We start from the raw sequence: 24,375 nt of genomic DNA on the forward strand, positions 1-24,375 counted from the left end.
CGGTTGTACACCGTTGGCCCGATGTTGGCGTCATGTTTCATCGAGGATCGCGCGTACGTAGCTACGAGGTGCAATACACGCGTGTAAGAGGCGCGCCGCGATCACGATGATTCGCGGTGCTTTTCGGCCGATCGGGCGAAGAAGAAGGTCGTGCAGGCCGGCCGGGGCCAAGCTTGGCGGGCAAACGCGCCCCATGCCGAGTAATTTCGCTAATGGTCCTGAATTGCGACGACGTCCGCTCGTCGTTTCCCTCCTCCTCCCCGGTCGCGCCGGTTTCGAACGCGCCGCGGCAGCGGCGAGGTAATTCGCCGCTGGAAATTCGGAAATTAAATTGGTACCTACGACGGGACTCCTTTTAACGCGCGTAATTACGTGATTACGCGCGGCCCCGAAACGGTTTCAACTCGCCGCGGTCGTGCTCGGAAATATCGGCCCGTTCGTTGCAGAACTAAATGGCGTTCCCTACCACCGGGTGAAACAACTTTTATATTACGTTACGTCACGTTGTAACAACGAGCAAACGATGTTGCGTTTACGTGTGGTCGGCGTGGATTTCTTCTTTCTTTCTTTCTTTCGCTCGTTCGATAACGGGTAGCAGAGCAACAAAGTTGAAGGAAGAATATTTAGATGGACGTTTAATGTGAACGTTGCGAGACAGCGGAGTTGGAAGAGGATATCGGGGCAGATTGATGAATATTAGTGCTGATTATGCATGGAGAATCCTCGTCAAGGAGGAAGCGCTTGGCCGCGGACTATGAATAAGAAATCCAGGGTCATTCTTCATTCGTTTCGTTCTTGCTCGGGTTCAGTATACCTCCGGAGTCGAGTAAAACCTGGTGATTTAACGTGGTATATTTACGGTGACGCGCTGCGTCGATCCGCAATCTTTAATCTTTATGCAAAGATGACGGCTTAAACGGCCGATAAATAATCCATTGCATGTGCAGTTGCTTTGCACGTGTTTCTAACTTGAACGCCAAGGAAAAAAAAAAATATATATATATACATATATATATATGGAGCGAGGGAACAGCTTTATCGAGAGAAGATCAATCTTTAATATATTTGTCCGCGAAGAAACAAGATTGGATGTATTTAATTGCGTCGTGCGTAAATGAAATTTACGTAGCAAATCGCTTATTTTTATTTATTGGCACTGATCTTTGTGGAATCTTCATTTAATTTTTTCCGTTAGTGAAGCTTTTGTTTCATCCTTTTATTTTCTTTTTCTATCTTGCTTGAAAAACGAAATGTATCAAAAAGCAATTACTCGTAGTTTCGATCGTTCTCCGGTCACGGTATCGACAATAATTAAAACGCAACGGCGACGCTCGTTGATTTTTTTCACATCCATCTAAACAACATTCGTCGTCAATCGGCGTGCCGAGGAACGTCGCGATTAATCGGTCTGTCTGTGCGTCACTTAACGAGTAACGGGAACGAGAAACACGCTGGTGATATCACTCGTTAATTGCAACGTTTGCTTTATTAATCAACGCTGCTCGTAATATTACATACGATTTGCGAGCAACGTCGACAACGTTTTGACGAAAACCTCTCAAAGGCGATTAGCCTGCTGGCACGCGGACTCTCGACGATTAATTTTCCTTGGTGGATCGTTCCGTGGACGGTATTTCTTTTAATTGGACGACCAGGTTTACGCTCCTACGAATTACGCACAGTTTCTATACGGGGGGAGAGTAATAGCTGAGGAGCCTTTACGAGCAGATCAACTGGAATGATAACGCGGCCGTTTCGTCGTCGTCTTGGACGTATTCGAGGGAATACCAACCCGTATGTACATGGTTACGACATTCTGACTATGGTTCGTTCGAATCGTAAAAGATGCTCGTACGTAGTTTGAAGTAATGGCATCGACACCTGACCGTTCGGTCAGGCTTTTTCGGTAAAGTTTGCTTTTTACTGGAGTAGCGTACTTAGGTACAAGTATTGTCAAGTATCGGCTCTATAGTTTTCAGCTTTCTACGCTAGGTTAACACCGTACGGTTTCATTCAGATTAGGATGAATCTTTCTAGCACATATCCTTTAACTCGATTAACTCCTCGACTAAGATTCGAAGTTTCACGCTGAAATTGATTGCCTTTGGACAAAGATTTCGTATCGATTACTTTTTATTAAATTTTAATTAACGATAACCCGATCGACTTCGAAGGTGCTCGAGTGAAGCAACAAACAACAAACAAAGAAAATTGCTACACGAGATGACGTGTCAGAGAAGAGATAGCATCGTCGAAGAAATCTAAGAGCGCATTGATTCGTTTTAACCACGCTAAAGATACACTCTAATCGATCAGCTGACCAATTAAACACGGCGGTGGGTCCATCGGGGCGATATCGGGGCTGTCGTGAAAAAAGAACAGATTGATGGATCGATCCACTAAATCAACCTCGTATCTACATAGTAACACTGAACCATCTATTAGATGAAACTCCACGAATTAATCACAAAGACAGGTGGATTTTCTTACGCAATAATGATCGACGTATGCTATAACGATCGATGAACCACGGATGTCTAGAAATTTTCATTTGTGAGAAGAAATTTATTTCGTCTATTAAATATTTTGTGTATTTTCACACGTTTCATTATCCTCTAAATACATCCTACGAGCATTTGTTCCTACAAACGTAGATTCACGGGAATGAAAAGATTACGAGAAACGATTACAAGCTTTCGAAACGACTTTGCCGAGCGCTGATCAATTAGAACAAAACGTCGAACGCAGTCGCGACTGTAAAAGGGCTGTTAACGTCTTAAACGTCGCGGACAAATTAACGATTATAGGCGAGGAGAGACTTTCGCAATCTCGCCGGGAACCGGCCGTTGCTCCACCAACAAGAGCCGAAGGAATCGTGAGAGTGCCTCGTCCAAGAGTGTCTCGCGATTTCGTGCGTTTGCGCAACGATAATATCTGTTTGCTGAGTTTCGAACGATCGGTCAGGAACGAACGAGTCGCGGTAGCGGCGGTATTTCACGCCGAACGACTGGAATAAATTTCCGTATCTGGCCTCGCTTTCTGACGTGCCAGTCGTTTCCTTACGAGCCTAATAAAGACAAATACACCCGCGCGTGTATCGGCCACGCAAAACCCGTGTTCGGCACCCATTGCGGCCCGTGTTCGCCGCTCGGCTCGTAGTTGTGCACCGGAAAATCGCTTACAACGCCGCGATTACGCACACAAGTGGAGTTTAGACCGCGGCAAGATACGCGGATGTACCATTATCGAGTACGCGTGGGAGGCGCTTACGTATGTACATCGAACGGTTGTGGCACGAGGAGTGTCGTGCCAGGACTGGCATCGATCTTGTCTATTCGATAAATACGTCGTGCCTCCCTCTTTCATTCCCTTTCTCTCTCTCTCTGAATTTCTCTCTGTTTCGTCTGTTTCCTCTTCTTCGTGTTCGTTCCTCTTTGAGCGGGACAGTTTCGCGATCTCTCTTGCGTTCGTTCGTACAGTCTGACCATTCGCAATTTTACGAGCTGCTTCAAGAGCCGTGACGCGGCAATCTCACGGCCAACAATGCCCGTTCCCCACTTTCTTTTTTCTCTCCACTAATCCCCTCGAATCGCAGCTGTGTATAGCCGGAATGACGCGTGTAAAATAAATTTAAATTAACTGGCCGTCCATGGTTGCGTGCACCCCACCCCTCGCGGGACGGTATTCTGACGCGCTGTGCTTTTCATGCTTTGACTTCAGAAGAAGGAAAGGAAACACAACTCAAGTGTATTCTTCGATTTTTCACTAATTTGTCATTTGTCTATGTGGAAAGGAGACAACCACGCCATCATCGATGTGATAGTCAGTTGTTATGCGTTAGTCTTTTTGTTTTTAGTCAAAATTCAGCTCGCGTAGAAGACGGTCGTGTACAGAAAGAAATAAATTACGTTGTTCAACAGTATATATATAAAATTAGGTCTCGCCCATATTTTGTCAAGACTGTTAAAAGGCAAAGCAGGAGGATTGCTAGAATGTACTAATGATACTAATAATATATATGTATATTATTAGTGGTTCTAACAATCCTTCTTCTACTTGACAAAATATCGGCGAGGCCTAATTTTGTAATTTTGTTACCCTACGAGGTAAGAAACGTCAAATGTTTTCCTTTTTAAACAGTAGAGTTCAAAGTTAAGGGAAATTCCCTGCGAATCAGCTCGCTACTTTAGTTTGTGTCATCGGCTAAGCGTTTCTTAAACGGTTCTATGAATTATGGATCGGGGGGGAATCTGAATCTCCGCGAGCGAGCAATCGGGAAAGATCGATGGCGATAACGTTAAAATTTATTCAGTGGAAAGCTCGAGCGTCGAATAGCCGTCGGTGTCGACGGCTTTTATCGCGAACACGTACTCTTTTTCACCGAGCGTCAAGCATCGCGCCGTTTACGATATCTGTCCATTAGCCGTCGTTTACGGACGTTCCTTTTTAGGAAAAAAAAGAAGAGAAACCTGTCGCGTTTCATCCACTTGGACGGGAAGAGCCGCCGACAATTCAGCGAACCGATGAAGTCGTTACGTTTTTCGCGCGACTGCGAGTGGTTAAGGAATGTGACAGGTCAGACTGTCAGACTCACATCAGTGAGTGAGTAAGTGGAGGAATCTGCTTCTACCGTTTCAGACGAATCGCAAGCGTTTGATGTCGTTTTCGTGGTTTTCTTTCTTTCGTTTGACCAACAGGCGTTTGTTTTTGTTCTCTTGCTTCCTCGAATAACTAGGAACTCGATTCTTCCTCGTCGGTTAACGGGATCAACGAGTGGCAACGAGTATATTAAATACGGAATTTTCCCGGAACGAGATATTCCGGTTTATTTTTAATAAAAATTTTCCACGCCCCGGCTGGCCAGTCCAAGTGACAAAAGCCAGAGGCGGCGGCAAGCGAACCAGCCTTTCCACTCAAAGACGCAATTCTCCATCTAATTTACCGGGCAACAAACACACAACCTGAAGTTAACCGACAAAGCACCCTCCACTCGACACCTACGTTCAACCCTCGGCTAACAAACACCTAGCTACCCAAACCAATTTCGCTGCGCCCTGAAGCTGCCGCTTTGGTGTCACACCGTCATGGAAAAAAACTCTGAAAAACTCTGTAGTCCGTGCGCCGTTGAACAGGGAACACGTTAACCAAGTGTCGAGACATGGGCTTCCTCGCGGCCGCGTGACACTCGTGAAGGAAATACAAAGCAGAGGACGAAGAGGAGAAGAAAAAAAAAAATAGAAGGAGAGAAGGATAAAAAACGGTCCACGGTCCAGTTTCACCTTCTGCCGGTGCCAGGCAAAAAAAAAAAAAAGAAAAAAACAGAAAAAAAGAAAACAGAAAAGAGAAGCGGAGCGAGCTTCGGGTGCACGAAGGTAACAGCTGTAAAGAGTCAACACGCCGTCCAAATATACGACAGTACACAGACACAAGGTGTCAGGAGTGCACGAGGTGGCACGACGCGACTGTCACGTACACGCTGCGACCGGGCTTCATCCACCACCCCGTCGAGATGCAATTTCCGCTATTTTTACCCGAAAAGCTTCTCGGCCCATCCCCGCGGCACGTTCCTCAAATAAAGCCTGCCACCCTCGCTCGTGCGTGTTACCAGCGAAACGTTACTCCTCGCGAGCACCAGGGGCCTTGTTCTCTTCTCTGTGATTCGTAGACAGCGTTGAACGTCACGAGTGGTGAATCCGTTCTTCATTTATATATCTAGGATTCGCTGATCTAGCCACGGCATAGAGATCGACCATTTAACAAGAAACGAAAAAGAGATTTCATTCTTGATCTTTGATAGAGAAGAATTCGCGATTGTATTGCTTGGAATTGAAGGGTTGCGAGATAACGTAGACGAAGACTGAATAAAAATCAGACGACACTGGTGTTGCGGTATATTTGAATGTTCGGGGCAAGAAATTCAGAGTTTACGGTAAATATCTTTTTTTTTTTTTTTTATTTTGGAGATAAACTTATGTTGTTACGTAGATTGTAATTGATAACTCGATAGAGTTGATATTCGAATGCTGGATGTCTGGCCTCGATCATTTAATTTCGCAGTGCTGTGTGTTTTCCTTTTATAAAGACGAAAACTCACGTACACTGTTTACGATCATTGAAATAAGACATAATTAAATTTCAGTTGCGATGTGGTCACAGACGTGGTTAATATAATATGCCAAATTTAACCGTCTAGACTTTGGTTATCGATTTCGTAAATAAGTGAAATTAAATCGTCTGGTTGAAGATATATATTCATATTTCAAGATATTCGTTTTCTCGTGTTAATTGCACGATAGATAAAATTTCAATCTCGTGTCGTGAAAGCGGTATGATTCATCGATGGGAAAAACAGAGCGTCGAATCGTCGTGAACCAGGACGCGCCACCCTCCGGTAGTCCGGTATCGTGACCCACTGGTGGTATCCCAGTCTGGGTTAAATGTGTTACAGAATGGCCACTTCCGCATAGTGTATCCGTGAGTCACAGCTTCTTGCTTGAGTCATGTTTTAAGTATAACTTTGTACGTGTAATACCTTGCTCGTGCACTTTGCAATCTTCTCTCATTGTACGAGAACTTCAAACAAGCTTCAAACAAGTTCTCAATTATTCACGAACTTTATTCATGAACTTTACGAACAATACTTGCAGAAAAGAACAGGTAAAGGAAACTACCTACTTGTTCAAATGGACGTTAACAACAGTTCCTCCATAATTTTCTGAAATTTAAATTTCTGAACTTGAATTTCTTTAATAGTAAAAACACGATTTAGTTCGAGGATGATTCGGAGAATACGACAGACTAAAGTAACTTTAAAAATTCTTTCAGTCACGGTACGATACTGCGAGTAATAGGCAAATTTTTATACTGTGCAGCGTCCACCGACGTTTAAAAATATCCGTTTACCGACCGTCGACTGCACAAATCCATTGGTACTCGTAATATAAAATGAACTCGCCGGTCCACTTTGCCATCGAGCCAGCTTCCGGTGACCGTCGCTCACGCGGTGATCTCGTATATTCGTCGGCCGAGGGGCGTTTATCACGTCCCGTTTGACGACGTGCCGCTCGTCGACGTTTGTTTGGAACCGACGCGACGTTTCGAGACGTACGAGCGATCTCTCCGCTCCACTTCTGACTGCGCCACCATGCGGCTCGTAATACCTTCGGATACTACGTTTAAAACTACGTCTCGCTCGTCTGACAGCGAGGATTCCGATCCCCACGTCGCGTTTCAAACGATTAAATTCGTTCGCGCCGACAGACGTGCCGCACATAAGCCGCCGGATCACACGCACCCTGAACTTTCACCGCGAGAATCCGCCACCCTTAATCCCACGATCAGGCTAATCTTCGCGAATCGGACACCACGGTTGGGATGTACCATCCACGTGCCATTCGCGTTAGACGTGAACTCGTTCTTGCTCGTAACTTGTGACAGTATTTCTTTGCGCCGCGACGATTCAACGCGGCGAAATGATTAAGCATCGTGGGGTCGGTGGAGATTTCGAGGACTTGATTTAGTTAGGCTAGGTAAAGTATGGTTGAAGGAGGGTTGGCGAGATGGAGCTTGCTTGTGAGTCTCAATTGGACGTTACAGTTTCCTTAAACTCTGTTTCATTAAGGAACGTTCAGGGTGTTTTATGGCAGGAATTTCGCAAATAAATTCACCTAAACGACTTAATTTGTAATCTGTTTAATCTATTTAATTTTGAATAAATTAAAAATTAAAGAGGAATTTTACAAATAAATTTACCAACCGACTTCGTTTGTAATCTATTTAATCTACTTAATTTTTAATAAATTAGAATCCTGACAAATTGACAGGTGTACGTTTGTTACAAGCGACACGAAACCCGGCAAAAAAAAAAAAAAAAAAATACTGTGGTCTGTTATAACGGCGATTAACGGCAACGTGCCGTCACTCTCCGTGTGAACTTGCACGATCCGACGTCTCATTAACGTCTCTGCTAAATAATTCTCTCCACCTCTACATCCGTCTACCATTCCAAATCATAAATAAGCTCCGATGCATTCCGTGTACACACAAATACACCTCCGGGTAAACCGTCTTTCGAAGGAGCCACGGCTTGATAAATGCACGAAATTACGGCAGCTAGCCGCGGAATGGCTTATCGCGCGCGTCGACGCGAGTAATTATCACCGCGTGGCTGTCTGACAAATTTCATCTCTGGCGAGCGGGGCGCCAGCGCGAGTTCGCGAGCATCCACTCCGGATGAGAAATGACGCGCGTGGGATAGCCAAGAGAGAAAAGACACAGGCGGTGGAGGAGGAGGAAAAGGCGGCGGGGGGCGAAGTACATACAAAGTACATACAAAGAGCGTAAGGCGAAGAAGGAGGAGACGAGAGCTCTCCGCGGCGATTGTATCGGGCCGGTGTGAATGTCCTGTCCGCTAGTTAAGATGGCCGTGGTGCCAGCGGGGCACACGCGGTGCGCCCTGGAGCGGAGTTTTATTGCGACAAGTGCGCTGCTCTCTTCTACGGGGCCCCCCCATTATCGGCCGACTTCCGGTCGGCGCTGAGAATCACCGTGGCGAACAAGCACCGCTGAGATGCGATTTACTCTCGAGAGTCGAAACGCCAAACGTTGCAACTGCTCCACGTCTCTCCGTTCTTCCGAGACGATCGGCGACACGATTCTGTATTTACAAATCCCACGTTCGGGCTCGTACCGATAGAAAGCTGATCGGAAGTTTGGACCGATGCGAGATGAAATTGTGAGTGGTTCTCGAGTGGTTCTCGGAATATATTAATGGAGATCGTGGGCAAACGTTGATGGATGTGGGATAGACGGATGGAGGTTGAGAGTCGTAATCGGAGTGTTTAATATGTTATTTGATAACAACGTTGACAGTTACGCAAGGATTAGTTGAATCGACATTGAGTATTACTCGGAATCTATCTTAAATCGCTGTGTACATAACTTGAAGTCTACTGCTGATGGAAGTTAGTGATTCGAGCAATTCAGACTCGGACGGTCTTCGGATTCTAGTCTGTCGTTACAGATAGAAGTTCCCTGTCGCGAAAATTTCTCTTCAAACTCTCCATCCGTCGGTCTAACAATGAGATTACTAAATCTGCTCGCAGCACTTTCTACAATCTCTCGAAAGATTAAGCCAACATCGGGATAGAACGTATAGAGTGGGTCACCACATATTGCCATCTAGATTTACGTCATTATTACATTAAAATTAAAATATCTCCTAAAAATTAATAATTTTTTAACATAAATAGGTTAATACTTTCTTATAAAGAATATCAAGGTGCATCAAATGATGCAATAAAAAAATATATGATTCCATTTAAATGTGTTCTCTATACGTCCACCTACAAGAAAACTAATATCATCAAAATGTGCTCTTCTCGGAACCATTCAACTTTCTCTGAAGCGTAATAATAATGACGTAAATCTAGATGGCAATGTGTGGTAACCCACCCTGTAGATATACATATAGAACCGTGGAAAATTTTCTGAAATCGATTCGAAACTAGCTAGAAACACCATCTTCGCAGTTTCTTATTTTTTTCTTTTTTTTTTTATCGAAAGAGCACCATCACCACCGAAACTTCGAAACTTTGGAACAACATCGCAGACCTTCCGGTCAGAGAGATGCAGCCAGGTCGATCGTTACCGCGATCGAGAAGCGTGTTCAGTCTACACGTGTAAAGATAGCGTTCGGCTGTTGCCACGGATAAACTCGATCGTGTAAGCAGCCTGCAGGGGGCATCCGGAGAATCATGAGCGTGCGCTGATAGCCGCGCGATGATAACGACCGAGGGAATCACAGGCGGCCGCTAATCTCGCAGGCTACGTAACCGTGTCCTTACACGACCACTCGATGATTCCTCGTCCTTGTGTTTGTTCGATGCCTCGCGAGCCTGGCCCTTTCGAAAGACTAGCGTCGTTTAATTACTCCTGCGGGACGAGCTGACGTGTAATTTCACCGTGGGACGAGTGAGAGAGAGGAAACGCGGGAGAATCGAAACTTGAACTGTCCTCTCGGTCTCGGAGAAGATTTTAAAGCCACGTGTGCATCGTGCGCCCGCTGCACGTGCAACGGCCCAGGATTGCCCTTTAATGGCGCTCTTATCGGTCGCTAGAGCCGCTCTGGGATTATCCTGGATAGTGCGGTCGTGGTTCCTTGGCTGGAAAAAAGGAACTAGGATAATGGGGCGTAATTGAGAATCGAGATTTGATTTACGCTCGGAATTGTGCGTCGTGTGAAATTTCCACATCTCGTTTCGTGCATACTCGATGAAGTAGCGTGCAATAACAACGAACGAACTGTTCGAGGATGTAAATCTCGAATTATCCAAACGTTTTCCTTCTGATTTAATTCTCCGAAAGGTCGCGTTGCGTCTAAGACGATTCAGTAAATCAGCGAAGGATCGTTCGTCGCACGAAAACCAATTCCCTACTTAGCACCATTTCTCCAACTTGAGCAATTTTCGACATCCATCATTGTCAACTGTGTTCTCCCTCGATATACAGCTTCCTTGTTACGAAGCGAACGAGGAGAGCGTGCCGGCGAAGGAAACGAGATCTCCCTCGAACGGGAGCACGGTAATTACAGAAGCGGTTAGTTCATCCGCGGAACAAATCACATCGGCGGCGATTACATAATTCCGTGGCGATGTATCGATCTCGTCCGAGAGATGCTTATCGAGCGATCTACCCTCGCGAGCCGAGCGGGTTATATCCGATTGTTTATCTTCTTAAAGGGGGTTTAAACGGGTGCTGCGCGCATTCAACGAAAGATCTCTCCGCTCGTTCGCTCGGTTCATCTTGATTCGCTCGAGGCCCTGGTAATCGACGGTCGAACGATGAAAGAGCGCGAGAATCGGACGGCGATGGAGAGACGGCTAAAATAGAGAGACGATGGAAGAGAGAAAGAGAGAGACGGTGCTTACAGCGATTAAGCCGCGTCAGCATCAGCAACTGCAGCAGCCAGCCAGCCAGCCAGCCAGCCAGCCAGTCAACCGGCAGCAATAGGCACACCGGAAAGCACAGGGAACAACAACAGCAGCAACCAGGTTGCGGCAGTAACGTGGCTCGCTGCGGCTCGCATTGCCAGCGCCGAGATATCGATCGAACCTTCGCCTTTCACCGGCCATTGTCCAGAACGGTACCAGCGCTGGAAATCTAACTGCCGATAATTGCCTTCGAACCCGTCAAGTCATACGCCGTAATAGCATAATAACCGGGGCTAAGCGATCAGATTAAGGGAATGACCACCCTCCGCTGCCTCCAGCAAGGGCAAACCCTTCCTCGTTCGCGTTCCGCTGATTATCTCTCTCACTCTCTCTCGCGAGGCCTTTTGTAACGATACACTGGCTCTCCCTCTCGTCATTTCCGGTGGAGGATGTATCTTACCGTTTATTCCAGTTTCGGATGTCTCACGGTGAACGTGGTTAGATGGAAATTCAAGTTGAAGGAATTTTAACCTCTTGCGCTGGAGTGACGGGGTCACGCACGTCGAGAATATTTGGCCCAAAATTGCAATATTTTCTCAGTTTTAAGTATATTGAAATACAATCCAGGCAAAACAAATCAGAAAGCGAAATATTTTGAGGTTTAGGTATTATACCCAGAGACTGAAACCGAAATATTGTGAAGTTTAGATATTATACTGTATTTGCTCGCATATTATCGTAATATAATCGCTATTTGGGAAATCGGTTTTAATACCGGTATAAGACGATCATACCGGTATTTTCGTACGTATTTTATCGCTATTTGATGTCCACAACGGTAAAAATACCGAAATATATATCGCTTTACTGACGAAAATACATTTTTCATCTTCTACGTAAAGTGACTCTTGTTAATATTCAGACATCATGCTATTCAAAATATTGTTGTGGATTTCAATTGTTTATAATAGTAAATTTGGATTAACTTTTTAATAATATAATAGAACATTCATTATAGTTTATAGTAACATAAATTTTATTTATTTATTTATTGCACATACTTTTATTAATATCAAACAATTAACTGAACTATGTCGAAATGTAGCGTGGCAAAAATATTCGGACATTTGAAGAACTATAATATTTGAACCTGAAAATTGTTAACATAAACAATAATTAATATTCTGTTAGGTAGCCCTTAATTTCAATAATATATCGCAGACGCTTAGGCATATTTCCAGTAATTTTTTTCAAATAATTTAGCGTAATATTCTTCCATTCTACGATTAATCGTTGTTTTAACTCCTGTTTCGATTTATCGACGTACGACAATTAGTTAATTTTCACCGAGAAAAAGGAAAAACCTGTCGAAAAATTGATCATCTTTTAAAATTAAGTAAAAGTATCGTGGCTGATATTGTATGGAGATAGAACGATGAATTAGTATTAGAAATAATAAAGGATACATGTATAAGCGTCATCAAATTTACTATCGGTAAAAGCTTTATGAAAACATTTAATCATTGTCTCCTTTTCCTTTTCTAATATATTAATATTTTATTTACCGGTATTATACCGGTATTATATCGGTATTATACCGAAATATATCTACCGACCTAACATCGTTTTAATAGCGTCATACTGGTATTCGTACCATTTCATCAAACCTAATCGAATAGTAACCTAAAAATTACGGTATCCGTAATACCAATTCGGTCTCTGAAACAAACAATAAATTTGTCATTTCTTAGTAATGTCTATTCTGTGATATACCGATGAATTCAAAAAGAAGACGAATTATTGTACACGGTTTGGTCACTCGTTATGGTCCGTGAATCAGTTGCTAGCGCAAGAGGTTAAGAAGATCAGGACTTTGTTGAATTAATACATACATGGATAATGAAATTGTGGTAGTCTTTGATACTCGTTTTGTCCTCGCGTTGTAAGAAGTAAGATTTTTTGAAAATTTCAAACTGTCCTGACCCCTTAAAGGCGAGCAGGAAAAGCTCCGCGGCCAAGAAGGCAGAAAAGTGGCGAGTGCCGGGACAATGGACGTAAATTCGTGCGCGCGGAGATCAGCTTCACGTGGTGCCGCCCACGTTTACGAGGTAAAACTCGGCCGACGACGCCTCGTAAACGCGCGTACGCCGCGCGTTGTACCGCGCCTTATTACATTGTGACTCGAGAAAGCGAAGCGAAGCGGTGCCGCGGGCGGACCGATCGTAAATATCGTTCGAACGGTTTCACCCTGACGCCCGAAGGCGAAAACGGACATCCGCCATGGCTCCGCGTAGCAGATTATTAATCGTTTTTGATTCAGTCTTTCCACCGGTGAGCGAGAGTAGTTTGAAGATACAACAGGTTACCTTCTTGGTCTAATAGCAAGAAAATCTTGTGGTGTAAGTAGAATATCTAACGTTTGACATTCTAATGTCAAAAAGCAGTATAAAACTAAACATCTTGTTTCAAGAGAAGGATTTATACATTAGACATTTGATAAATCTAGTTAATGATGATTTCTTCGATTCCGATTTACAGTTAGATTAATTTCTTCAATATTTCTTCAATATTCAACATCATTAAGTTACTTCAATGATTTCACGAGCAGATTTCATCTATTAATCGACGCAATGATCCTCCGTTTCCAGCTGGAAACGAGGAGAAGATGACGAGAAAACAGTTTTGGTAAGATAGAGCGATATAAAGCTAGTCGACGGTACCGAAGCTGGAGAAGACGACGAAAAAAGAGTTTTCGTAAGATGCAGCGGTATAAAGCTACTCAATGATCTTGAGGGGCCAAATTCTAGCTTGTAACATAAGCCGATTTCATAATGGCGGTAGCATCGACAAAATGGAGACTCTCATTAAGCTCTCTATTTAGCTTCTTTCGTTGGAGAACAGCTCGTGTTACTTGGATGGCTTGCTGGCCGAACGCCGAGAAATCGATGGGCCAGGCCTGATAACGCATTAACGAAATGTTCTTACATTAGACGCGGAGACCGGGGAACCGGACTCTGATTGTGCTTCGATGTGGCTATCTCTATCTTGGCATTCCGTACGACCGTAAACAGAGAGCTCGCTTGTCTTTCACGCGGTATTCGAAGCGTTACGGAAAAGGAGCTGTAAAAGCGAGATGCGAGATCTCGACTAACTGGGAAGGTATTGGCTAGATCGATGGGGGGAAAGTGTTGGAACAGCCAAGTGGATCGACCTCTCTCTTCGCCGATCGCTAATTCTATCTTCAGGCGTTTCCTTCGCCGCGATCGCCTCGATGATTGGGAACACTGTATTCCTAATCTGCTGAATCTTAACTGGCTGTGGCACGCTCCGAGCGTTAAAGAACAACCGAAGATCTGGCGATACCCTTTTCATCCAATGCACAAATAATTTTTAATAAGGTGTTACGAAACCGAGCGATTAATCTTCGTGTTCTTCGGGCGAAGGTTCCTTTCGAACAGGAGAATATCAAGTGAACGAGGGAAATATACGTATGCAAATTAAAAAGAAAAAAAGAAAAAAAAACAAAAAAATGAAAAGAAAGAAAACACAACACACAGCGTGGAGAAGTTTAATTTCCTGTTTGGACGAGAGGATCCATATGTTTGGCGAAACGAAGAAGGGAATTTCAGACGCGAGACGCGTGCGTGGAAGTCACGAGAAAGGCCGCGTCAGCGGCGAAGAATTCTTTATCGAAGATTCCCATGCTCCGGGGATATCGGAGTGGTTCGTGGAAACAGGAAGCCCAGATTTGCATTGTCCGCAGACAGACATTACAATAATGTTTAACCAGTCGTAAATGTCGGCTGTTTCCAGCGTCGATGGGACGTGATCGGAAAGATTCGATCGTATGATAATGATTCTCGTGCGTCGATCATTCGTTCCTTTCTCCTTGTTTGTCTGCTTATTTATCTGTCTGTGCGCTGCTGGAACAACCGGATACTCGCCGAAGTTCTTGGTTGATTCGGATACTTTCATAGAGTTGCTGGCTGCGAGCTGTTTATTCCCATCAGCAGTCGATTCTTGCCTGATGTTACGCTCGTAATACCGCCAACTGTCATCGTGCCTGTCGTACATCACGGCGTAGATCGCGGCCAGAAAGCTCCCTGGCACTCGTAAATTTTATAACCGAGCATGATCGCGTCGCGAACGATGGCCGCGATATTTTCCAGCCTGCATCACGCGTCGTGATTTGATGCGAGAAACAATGGCCGACTACGTGCAAACGGGGGCGTTAATAGTCAGTCCTTTTGATTTTACGAAACGTCTCTAGCGAGGTGACTGGTTCCGTCGTAAAGTTTACAGTCCCTGGAATCACCAGCAGCGTCTTCCAGCATTCTGTACTCAATGCCGCGCGATACTGGTTTAACGCTTCTCCGAAACCTCGTCTTAATGCGCAAGCTGATATTATTTTATCGGGAAAGCAGGGCTGTTTCCCGGGGAAAGGGAATTCAACGGGGAAAGATCACAGACGCATTCTTTGAAGCGAGGTGTTGGCGGAAGATTACATTCTGCAGCTTGCTTCAACTCTCGACAGCCACGGTTGAAACGAAAGTGCCCCTTGACTCTCTTGTAGCGGTTTTACTGGGTGTACCGTGACAGAAAATTAAAGCGTGAACTTTGTGAAGTGTAACTATAAAGCGTACCTGATGCATATCGGATGCTCCTCGTGTTTTTGCAACTAAAACTACCAAAATGATCAAAATGATTAATTTGTAATTTTTGTTGGATAGTTTACAGTTGTAAAACATTTTCGTAAAATGTATAAATAAAAGCTTCTGTTATAAAGTTTTTCATTTTTTAATTTTTTTTGTTTTTTTTACTTCAACATCTCTGATGGAAATTTTACGTTTTAATTGTCGGTAGTTCTAGTGCCAAGGAAATGAGACCTAAACAGAGATAAAACAAATGCTCGTTCATGTCCATAAATTTTTCGTACGCCACTCGTGCTCCAAATGACAATTTGTAAGATCCTAGACGTGTCGGGGTTCCGTGATAAAAGTTGACGGATGACGAAGAACAATGAAAAGATAACGAGAGATACTTCAATTTAATTTCTCTCTCTGCTATGTTCTGCTCACTGAACTGAACCAGTCGGAACGTTTAACGGTCGGTAGTTCTTCTTCTCTTGCGACGAGCATAATTTTCATTCGTGCCAGCTGTAACAGAAAAGACGTAAATCCAGTCGGAACGAGGAAACGGCGATTCATCGATGAAACAGCGGACTAGGTACAAGCTCTCGTCTTCTCTCTCTCTCTCTCTCTCTCTCTCTCTCTCTCTCTCTCTCTCTCTCTCTTTCTCTCTTTGTCGTTCCCTGGTTTTAATCTTCTCACAGTTGAAACGCTCGTTTCCAACGAATTCTTCATGTATCTCCGTTCCAATAAGAAGTAAATCGGTGGACATCCATTTACTTTGAGAATCGCGCGGCGATCGTGGCTACGGAATGCTTGTGTGACGAGGTTCCTCGCCGCGCGGACCTCCACACTGGCGCACGCTGTTGCTAATTCTCGACGAGGCAAGAAAAATCCCGGGGATCTCGCGATCACGATGCAGGAAACCGATAATCTGCCCATCTGGACGAAGCAGTCGCGTCGTATTGTGCTCTCGAACCCTTTGGATCTCGGGCATCGCTCGCCACAGTCCTTCCGCCTTTTTCATTCTTGTCGTTCTGTCACGTTCTCATCGAGCTTTCGCGATTTTTATTTTCGTTCCGGAGAAGCGGAAGGAATCAATAAAAACTAACCTTGAAGATTCCATTAAATTTTAGAATGAAAATTGTAGACCCTGAATGGAAGACGTAACGACGAGAAAATACTAATTGTAGGCCAATTGCTTGGAACGTTTTTTTTGATAATATTAAATTGAATGGTAGGAATTGCAAATGAAAACTGTTCGTCGTTGAATCTAAATACTAAATTTACTTCTGTTATCAAAATTCGTCAATAATTCTGAACTGAATCAATGCAAGTACCTAGACTATGAATACTCAATACCGCGTGCAGAGAAACTCGAATCGAACTAGACTTCTCAGCATCAAGCTCGATCCCAACTTCTTAGAGCCGCGGAATACGAATGACAAAACGGTACAAACTTGACAAACAGCTTTTCATAGAAGAATTCTTCTCTTTAGTTAATTCCGGTTGCATTTCGTTTTATGCACAGCAATAATATTTGGCAATAGATTTGTGGGAAACTTTGCGATTCTGGATCATCGAATAAGTGAGGATTTTGAGTATCGAGAACAATTTGGGAATCTTAATCTTTCTTGTTTTCTTTCTTCTTCATTGAAAGCTTTACACACTTTGTTGTATAACGAAATTTACTGTATTTTTCCTTATTTTTTTTTACCGTCTACTAAACTTTTACAGAATCTACCAAATCTACCGGCAAAGTTTACTCTGCGTGGCGTTTCAATGCACCAATGGACTCTGGAGTCTGGACAGTCGGGGACCACAGGTAATATAGGCGCAGAAGAAGGTAGAGAGAGGACCGTTTGCCAGCCAACAACTGTGGCACGAAGGAAGAAGCGCAGACGGAGGGAACAGAGGTAGCATTGATAATTAATAACCCACTTCTTCGGCGAGGTTGCTCGGCCTTTGTGCTCGGGACTCGTTCGCGAACCCGGTTCTGCGGCCGAGCGTGCCAGGCATACCATCGACTCTAACCTTAACTTACACGATGCACAGGGGCAGCAGCGGCCCGGATGACGATTCATTAGCCGAGCAAAACACTAATTGGTTCGCTTCCTCGAAGCTGCACGGTCCGCAAGAAACCGATGCCAACTTTTCGGCCCCTTCGTGGCCACTTCGTGACCCAGTGAAACGAACCTTGTTAATTGTTTCGGCTCCGCCAAGTGGATAATGAATTTTAGGACGTGAAGAATGGGATTTATAGCGGTTGTGTCGTGGGAATGGCTCCTTTTTTCCTTTTTTTTTCTCTCTTTTTTTTTAATCGTAGCAATTGTTTTTGTTACGTCAGATCGTCGAGTTTACGGGTGGTTCGGTGACGTTTAGGAATTGTTTCCAGTGGCAGAGAGAAAGATGATCTCTTGATTTTGGTAGTTTATGGTTGAATCTTTGACCGAGAGATTTGAGAGTCGTGAAAATCAAGTCACTGGTAGGTTGGCAGATTTTCTAAAAAAGGGGCGTATTAAAATCTCGAAGTTGTTTTAGAGAGAAGAGATGTGTGGTTCTTTGGAATATAATTTTAATAAATTGCACAGACTCAACTATCTCGAGTCAAACGGAGATTAGCGAAGTCATTTAAGAAATTGGATCGCATCGCTGAATCTATCATAACCATTAATTATAGACTGCTAGAATCACCAGGTAAAAAGCTGACTCACCAGCTGTGGTACAATACAGCTTCCAGGAAATCGGCCAATCCTACAAATGATAGGTCTGAAACCAGCAAGAACCGTTTTCTCGTAACAACGTTGTATCACGACACTGATGTGCGATCTGTAAGAGGAAAGGACCTCGGTCGGACCGATTAAATCGGACAGAAGCGCGGATGCGTGGTGAAGCGTGGTCAGTAGCCACTTTAACTCCCGAAAGTTTATCGTTTGCCGTTTGCAGTAAAATTCCGACGGAATTGGCGCATCTGGTGTTCAACGAGAGTCCGTGTGCGCGGTGCGCAGCGGGATGAAAAGCAGAAAAACATGGGCGGTAGGAAACAAAAAAGTAAGAATCGAAGAAAAGAAGAGGGCATAAAAACGCATTCTCTGTAAATTGAATGTAAGTCGATGTGGCCCTCCGGGGCCAAGTCGGGTCCGTGTTTCGGCCGCGGAATCGGCACGCACGCGTGTCCGCGCACGGTAGCCGATTGCATCTTCGCGATTTTCTCTCTTCTCGCAGTCTTCTTCTTGCTCCGCTCTCGGAACGGTGGTCGGGCGATGAACGCGGCAGACTGTGCGGCTGGAGGATCGGTAGAGGAACGACGTGGGAGAGGGAGAGGGATGAAGGAGAAACGATGCGGCGGCGGAGAGAAGAAGCGAGCGCGGAGGCAGCGGTGGCGGCCGGCGGTCTCCGAACACCGCCCACTAAATCACCGGACCGAATTCCATTTGGCTTTCGGCCTCCTCTCCGCAGAGTCAACAACGTATTTACCCGTCGATTTGCCTCTTTTGCGGTTAGGCCCCCACGGTCCGTGGCCTGGGCTCCCTCTGTTCGTCATCCTTGCTGCCCCCCTCGCTGGGCCTTCTTCTTCTTCTTTTTCTTTTTCTTCTTCTTCTTCTTCTTCTCTCTCTCTCTCCCTAATTCTTCCTCCTCCACGTCTTTCTTTTCTTTCTCGTTACCTCTTCTTCCTCGTTTCTTTTTCTCTCTTCTCTCAGTTTTTTTTTTCCTTCTTTTTTTCTCTTTCTACTTGGTCTATCTTTTTGTGCAGGGACCGAGCGATTCTTGGTCACCGCATGAGGCCGGCGTGCTGCACGTTCCACGGATGTCTCCAGCTCCGGATTATGAATATTGATAATAGCGGCGGCCCGAAGAAAGCCCGACCCTCCAATGTAAATATCTCGACGACCTTTCGAGCCCTCGCCACCCGCGCTTTCTTCTCTTCTTTCTCTGTATAGCTTGGTATATCTCCTTTCGTCTCGTTTCGCTGTGACGTTGGCCTCGCTTCGTTTCGCTACCTACCTACACTTCTTCCACGATAGTTTTCCTCCTTCTAGTTCCTGGTGTCCCCCTCAACCACCTCGCAGCCAGTCTCTGACCTTTGCACTCTCGACTGCTCCTCCGCGAGCTACCGACTCCGCCGCGTTCCGCTCCAAGGAATTCTTCTCTCGGGGATCGACGGACCGCGATGTTTTCGTTGTTCTTCGTGTTTTCCTTCGCGAGTCCAAGTTCTATCGTGAAGTGGGTTTCCGAGAGGACTTGCGAACGTCCTTTCATCCTGCGAGATTTATCGTTAAACAGGAAAGTAACGGCACTTGCCTGCACTTTTCTTCCATGGAAATTGCAGACGAGAAACGAAACTGCGTGTGCAAAACGAGAAAGGAAAGAAAGAGATTGGACTGGTAAGAAGAAAGGCAAGAAGGAGTGGAAAAGAGTGAAAAGGATGAGTGAGAGGAAGGGAGAGAGATCGTCAAGCTAACTGTTCAATATTTCCTTAACGCCATAAACGTGCGAAAAATGCAGAGGCATCCGAAATTGCTCGTAACTGGAGATTCGGCCGTTCAGCCGAGACATTCGGCCCCGCGAAGTTACGCATAATATTCCGCGCAATATCCATACGCGGGATCTTCCTTCGAGACCCTACGTTCTCCTGCGCGTACGTATATCGCAGCAGTTACGCAGAAATATTTTTACACGCCAGCTCGCGCAATATTTCCAGTCGTTAACCAGTCACCGCGAAACAATGATACGCGCGTCTCGGAAAGGGGAAGACTCTCCCTCCTTCGTCCTAATATAACAACGCCCCGCGTGTCTTAATAATCTTATAACGCTGAGAAACGCGGCGATCGCGAGGGCTTTTCGCCTCTCGCGGAAGTGGTAACCGTAGGCAGCCCCGGGGGCCATCTGCTTCGCAGGCCTCGCCGCCGTTTATTTTACGAGCGTGCACTCGAAGCCGCCCGTCAAACCCACGTAATATCGGCTAATCCTACCTACCAAGGAGACCAAGGGAAAGCGAGTCACCCTCGAAGAAGAGAAGGGAGCAAGGTGAGACGACCCAAGGGGGGGTGGCGAACGAGACGAAACAGGAGGACGAGAGAGTCCTCGTGGTGTTTGATATGCACGACAGAGTCGATCCTTTTGCGGTCTTAAGCCTGCAATTCCCGCCAGAAATATGCCGCTCGCCTCTGCTCTCAGGGTTCTCCTCTTTAACGCTCGAAATTAACGCCAGTGTCTCGGTGGGAGTCTCGTTGAATTTCAAAAAACAAGTGCGCGACACTAGTTTGGTAGAATCTAGCCAGAGACTATGAGTCCTTAAGTTACAAAGTAATTGAGTATCGGAAGATGATTAGCTCGGAGAGACTTTGTCAATGATCCTTCAACGACTAATTGTAAGTCTAAAGATCAAGATTTACGCGTAGAAAATTATCGAAGCGTTACGACTGAAACAGCGGTTCCTGACATAACTCTAGATCGTACAGAGTGGACACAAATTTAAAGATTGTCTCTTTTTATTTTTTCGATCACATTCTTACACGAGTCTTCGTCCTAGTTTTCGAAGAATTTTGGAAAGTAGTGGGACTTTATCGCTCTCTGTTTCAGTTCTAAGGCGGGTGTTTTCACAAGCGACTCTGTTGCTGCTTGCGCGTGAAAGACTTCTCGACTGGCACGTTGTTCCTGATCTCCGTTTTATCGATACAAAAGTGCGTTTGACGTTCGTAGGAAATTCGACGTTTATGCCGGTTCTGAGGGAAGTTCGATAAGAAAAGAATACAGGAGGACGGTCAATGGCCGAGTGTCGCAAGTTCGCCCCTAGTTTCTTTTTGAAATCGTTGATATTGACGATAAATCGTGAAGGAAACGACCTTTTCTAGGTGGGATACCGGTCAGGGGTGTGGACGATAAAGGGTGGCTTATGAACGTCGCCGCGGGTCGCGGCAGGATTTCGCGCTGAGACATTGCCCTCGGGATATTGCGTACTTTCGTTTCTTCCGTCGGTTTCTGCTGTCTCACTGGCGTTTTTCTTCCTACCGCTTTCTCTCTCTCTCTCTCTCTCTCTCTCTCTCTCTCTCTATTCATTCTTTCTCTTATCGCTGCGATCGTTTCATCGGCAAATCTGGATCCTTTGTTTTCCGTATCACTGAGAGACTCAGAGAGAGAGAGAGAGAGAGAGAGAGAGAGAGAGAGAGAGAGAGAGAGAGAGAGAGAGAGAGAGAGAGAGAGAGAGAGAGACAGAGAGACAGAGAGACAGAAAAAGCGAACGAGCAGCGGCGAAATAGGGAGGTACAGCGTGTAGGGTAGTTCAACGGCCTTGAACGAGCAAAATCCTCGCGCCAGACCACGGCAGACCCGACCGGTAATTACTGGTCGGCGTGGACGAGCGTGTTTAGGGCATCTGTTCCGACTTTTCGAGGTTTTTAATTAAAGAAAGCTCCGCCATTAACGAACGTGCAGCCATTCGCTATTAAAGCGGTCGACGAGCTGGTTAACTTCTACTTTCCTGTCCTACCGAACCTTACCGGTGGACCAAACGGAACATTTTTCCCCTCCGACGTCCAATTATTTCAACGCCCGGTGTCACGGCGACGATAAACGCTCGTTTAGACACCTGGTTTCCTGTCAACCGATTGAAAACTCGCAAGGAAGAAGGCCGACGCCGCCGAGAAGGTGGAGAAGGTTCTTTGTTTCGTTGGCGGTGGATCGAGCGCAGATGTCGTGGCTCGTGCAGCCGGTGTGCGACACACGCGGAACTCATAAAGAGACGATGAGACGTCAAGCCTCCCTGGGGGACTTCCCGATGGAATTTTAATGAGCAGCGTTTCGTCGCCCGCTGTCGGATTCTCGGAGTGACGCGTTAATGCCTTCCAAATGTACCGCTGCCCACCTTTCCCTACGCCCTCAAGGCCGCGATTTTGCTCGCCAAGAAGATAAGAGCGGTTCCCGAGAGCTAACCGTGGGCGTGCAAGATGGAAACACGTTTCAGGAAGGGCGTTTCGTTGTTCCGGTTTCGGTCGAACCGGGATGTGGTCGGAATGGTGCACCTCTTTGAGGCGGTACGCCCGAAAAGTTCTGTAAAAGGATGTTGCTGACGGTACTATTTGTGGAATGGATGTCTGTGGTGTATTTGGTGTGGAATTATGGACGATTCTACGAGGTTGGAAGATCGTAGACTCGGGACGGAGGTGTTACAGGATGTCTCAAAAAAAATTCGGAACGCTTCAGCGAAGCGTTGTGTATAGTTATTGAAATAAACGTGTTGTACGTATCTACAATATGTTCAACGTTGGCGAAGCTTCAGCGGATACGAGTGAATAATTTATTTACAGAATCGGTACATGCATAATTACAATTCGTTACGTATTCAAATAGGTATAAACTTCGTTCGTTTCAGTATATGTTCAATATATATTTCGTTATTATCATTGAAAGATCTTTGACGTTTCTTTTGCTTTTAACAACAGTTTTCAGATCTCGATGAAATTGCTAGAGCTGCATAGTTTTTCAACCTAGATAGAATCTAGTCTATGTTCACAATCAATCTGTGTCAGAGAACGTTATAATCTACACTCTGTTTTCTATTTAAGAAAAATTTACAAATTTTGAATAAATAAATCCCCCACTCGTTTGTAACGCACCTCGATTGAAGTTTTAAGCTTCCAATAAAAAAAAAAAAGAAGAAAAGAAAGAAATTATTCTTTTAACTCAGAACTCGGTATTATTGCGGGACATTTGCTCCTTTATCGAATCGGAAATCGAAGCAACCGAACGCATTAAACGAGCATAATGGGAACGATTTGTTACCTGGGAAAGAGAGACACGCTGTTGCACTAATTACCAGGATCATCGGAATGAGAATAGCCGGGTTGCTCGATTCTCGATCGATTCGATGGCGTAGCGAGCGAAAAGCCGTGGCCCATTTTCGTTCTCCTCCTCTTCCGGCTTTCCGACAGTTATTAGAAGCGAAATATTTGTAATTATTCGCCAGAGAGGAAACAGTGGGCTCACGAAGCCGGAAACAGATGATGAACCGGCGGATAAATAGGTCGGGTCAGAGAACAGAGAAGGATCGTCGCGCGAATAGCTTTTGACTGTTGCTGGTAATAACACAGAGAAACGTATATTTGATATATGTGTGCGAGAGTACTATGCCAGAGTAAAATTACCAGTGATTCGAGATTTTAAAAATTTTTTAAAAAGATTTTTAAAACGTGACAGAATTAGATAAAAATTGCGTGAACGAGTTTTGTTTCAACAATTAAGAAATTTCTCTGCCGGCGGATAAAAATTATGGCCATCGAGTTGTAATCCACGTAATCGGACGGTACATTTCGTTAATAGCCACTTTTACAAAGTAGCAATCGCTCAGAGATTATTCCCAACGTCTTGCTATCCGGCAAGAATTACGAGAGAAATTACTGGTCGTTAGTTTCATTGAAATATCCATCTGACTCTAATAATCCTGCTCCACCTAATTTGAGCTAAACGGCGACGGCCGTCAGAATTGGAGCGTGCCTCTACGATTATCTTTCTGGTCGGCGTGGTACAAAAGAGCGCTTTGATGAGAGGATTAATTCTCGTTGAGGAAGCTCCGGCCTCCTCGTTAAGAGGCCCGTAGCGGAAAAATAATCGCCACCGGAAGGGGAGGCGTGGCCCTCGGAGTGAACGTCTCGAAGGCGGTCGTGATCTCTCTCGTGGTTTTCGCCGGTTTGTATGTGCTCACGAGCGACGGTAAGGGTAAGGGAGCGAAAGAGACTCGTTGTCTCGCTCGGGACATCTGTCGGCGAATAAATTTCTCTCGAGCGCGCGGCAGGGGCGAGAGTCGAGAGAAAGAAGAA

General features: G+C 45.2%; 1 protein-coding gene across 1 annotated transcript; it reads left to right on the forward strand.

Moving 5' to 3' along the window:
* The first annotated feature begins 17,302 nt into the window (after positions 1-17,302).
* On the forward strand, positions 17,303-17,857 carry LOC122537206. The gene is made up of 2 exons (XM_043670224.1): positions 17,303-17,475; positions 17,615-17,857. The coding sequence occupies exons 1-2, from the start codon at positions 17,342-17,344 to the stop codon at positions 17,787-17,789; spliced, it is 309 nt and encodes a 102-aa protein (XP_043526159.1). The 5' UTR covers positions 17,303-17,341; the 3' UTR covers positions 17,790-17,857.
* Positions 17,858-24,375: the final 6,518 nt, after the last annotated feature.

The sequence above is a fragment of the Frieseomelitta varia genome, unplaced genomic scaffold (genome assembly GCF_011392965.1).
Source record: "Frieseomelitta varia isolate USP_RPSP 00005682 unplaced genomic scaffold, Fvar_1.2 scaffold_891, whole genome shotgun sequence".
In the NCBI taxonomy this organism is placed as follows: Eukaryota; Metazoa; Arthropoda; class Insecta; order Hymenoptera; family Apidae; genus Frieseomelitta; species Frieseomelitta varia.

Coding starts and splice junctions, on each gene's coding strand:
- LOC122537206 (XM_043670224.1), top strand. CDS start 17,342: ATGCACCAATGGACTCTGGAGTCTGGACAGTCGGGGACCACAGGTAAT. Junction 17,476..17,614: donor CGCAGACGGAGGGAACAGAG/GTAGCATTGATA, acceptor CACGATGCACAG/GGGCAGCAGCGGCCCGGATG.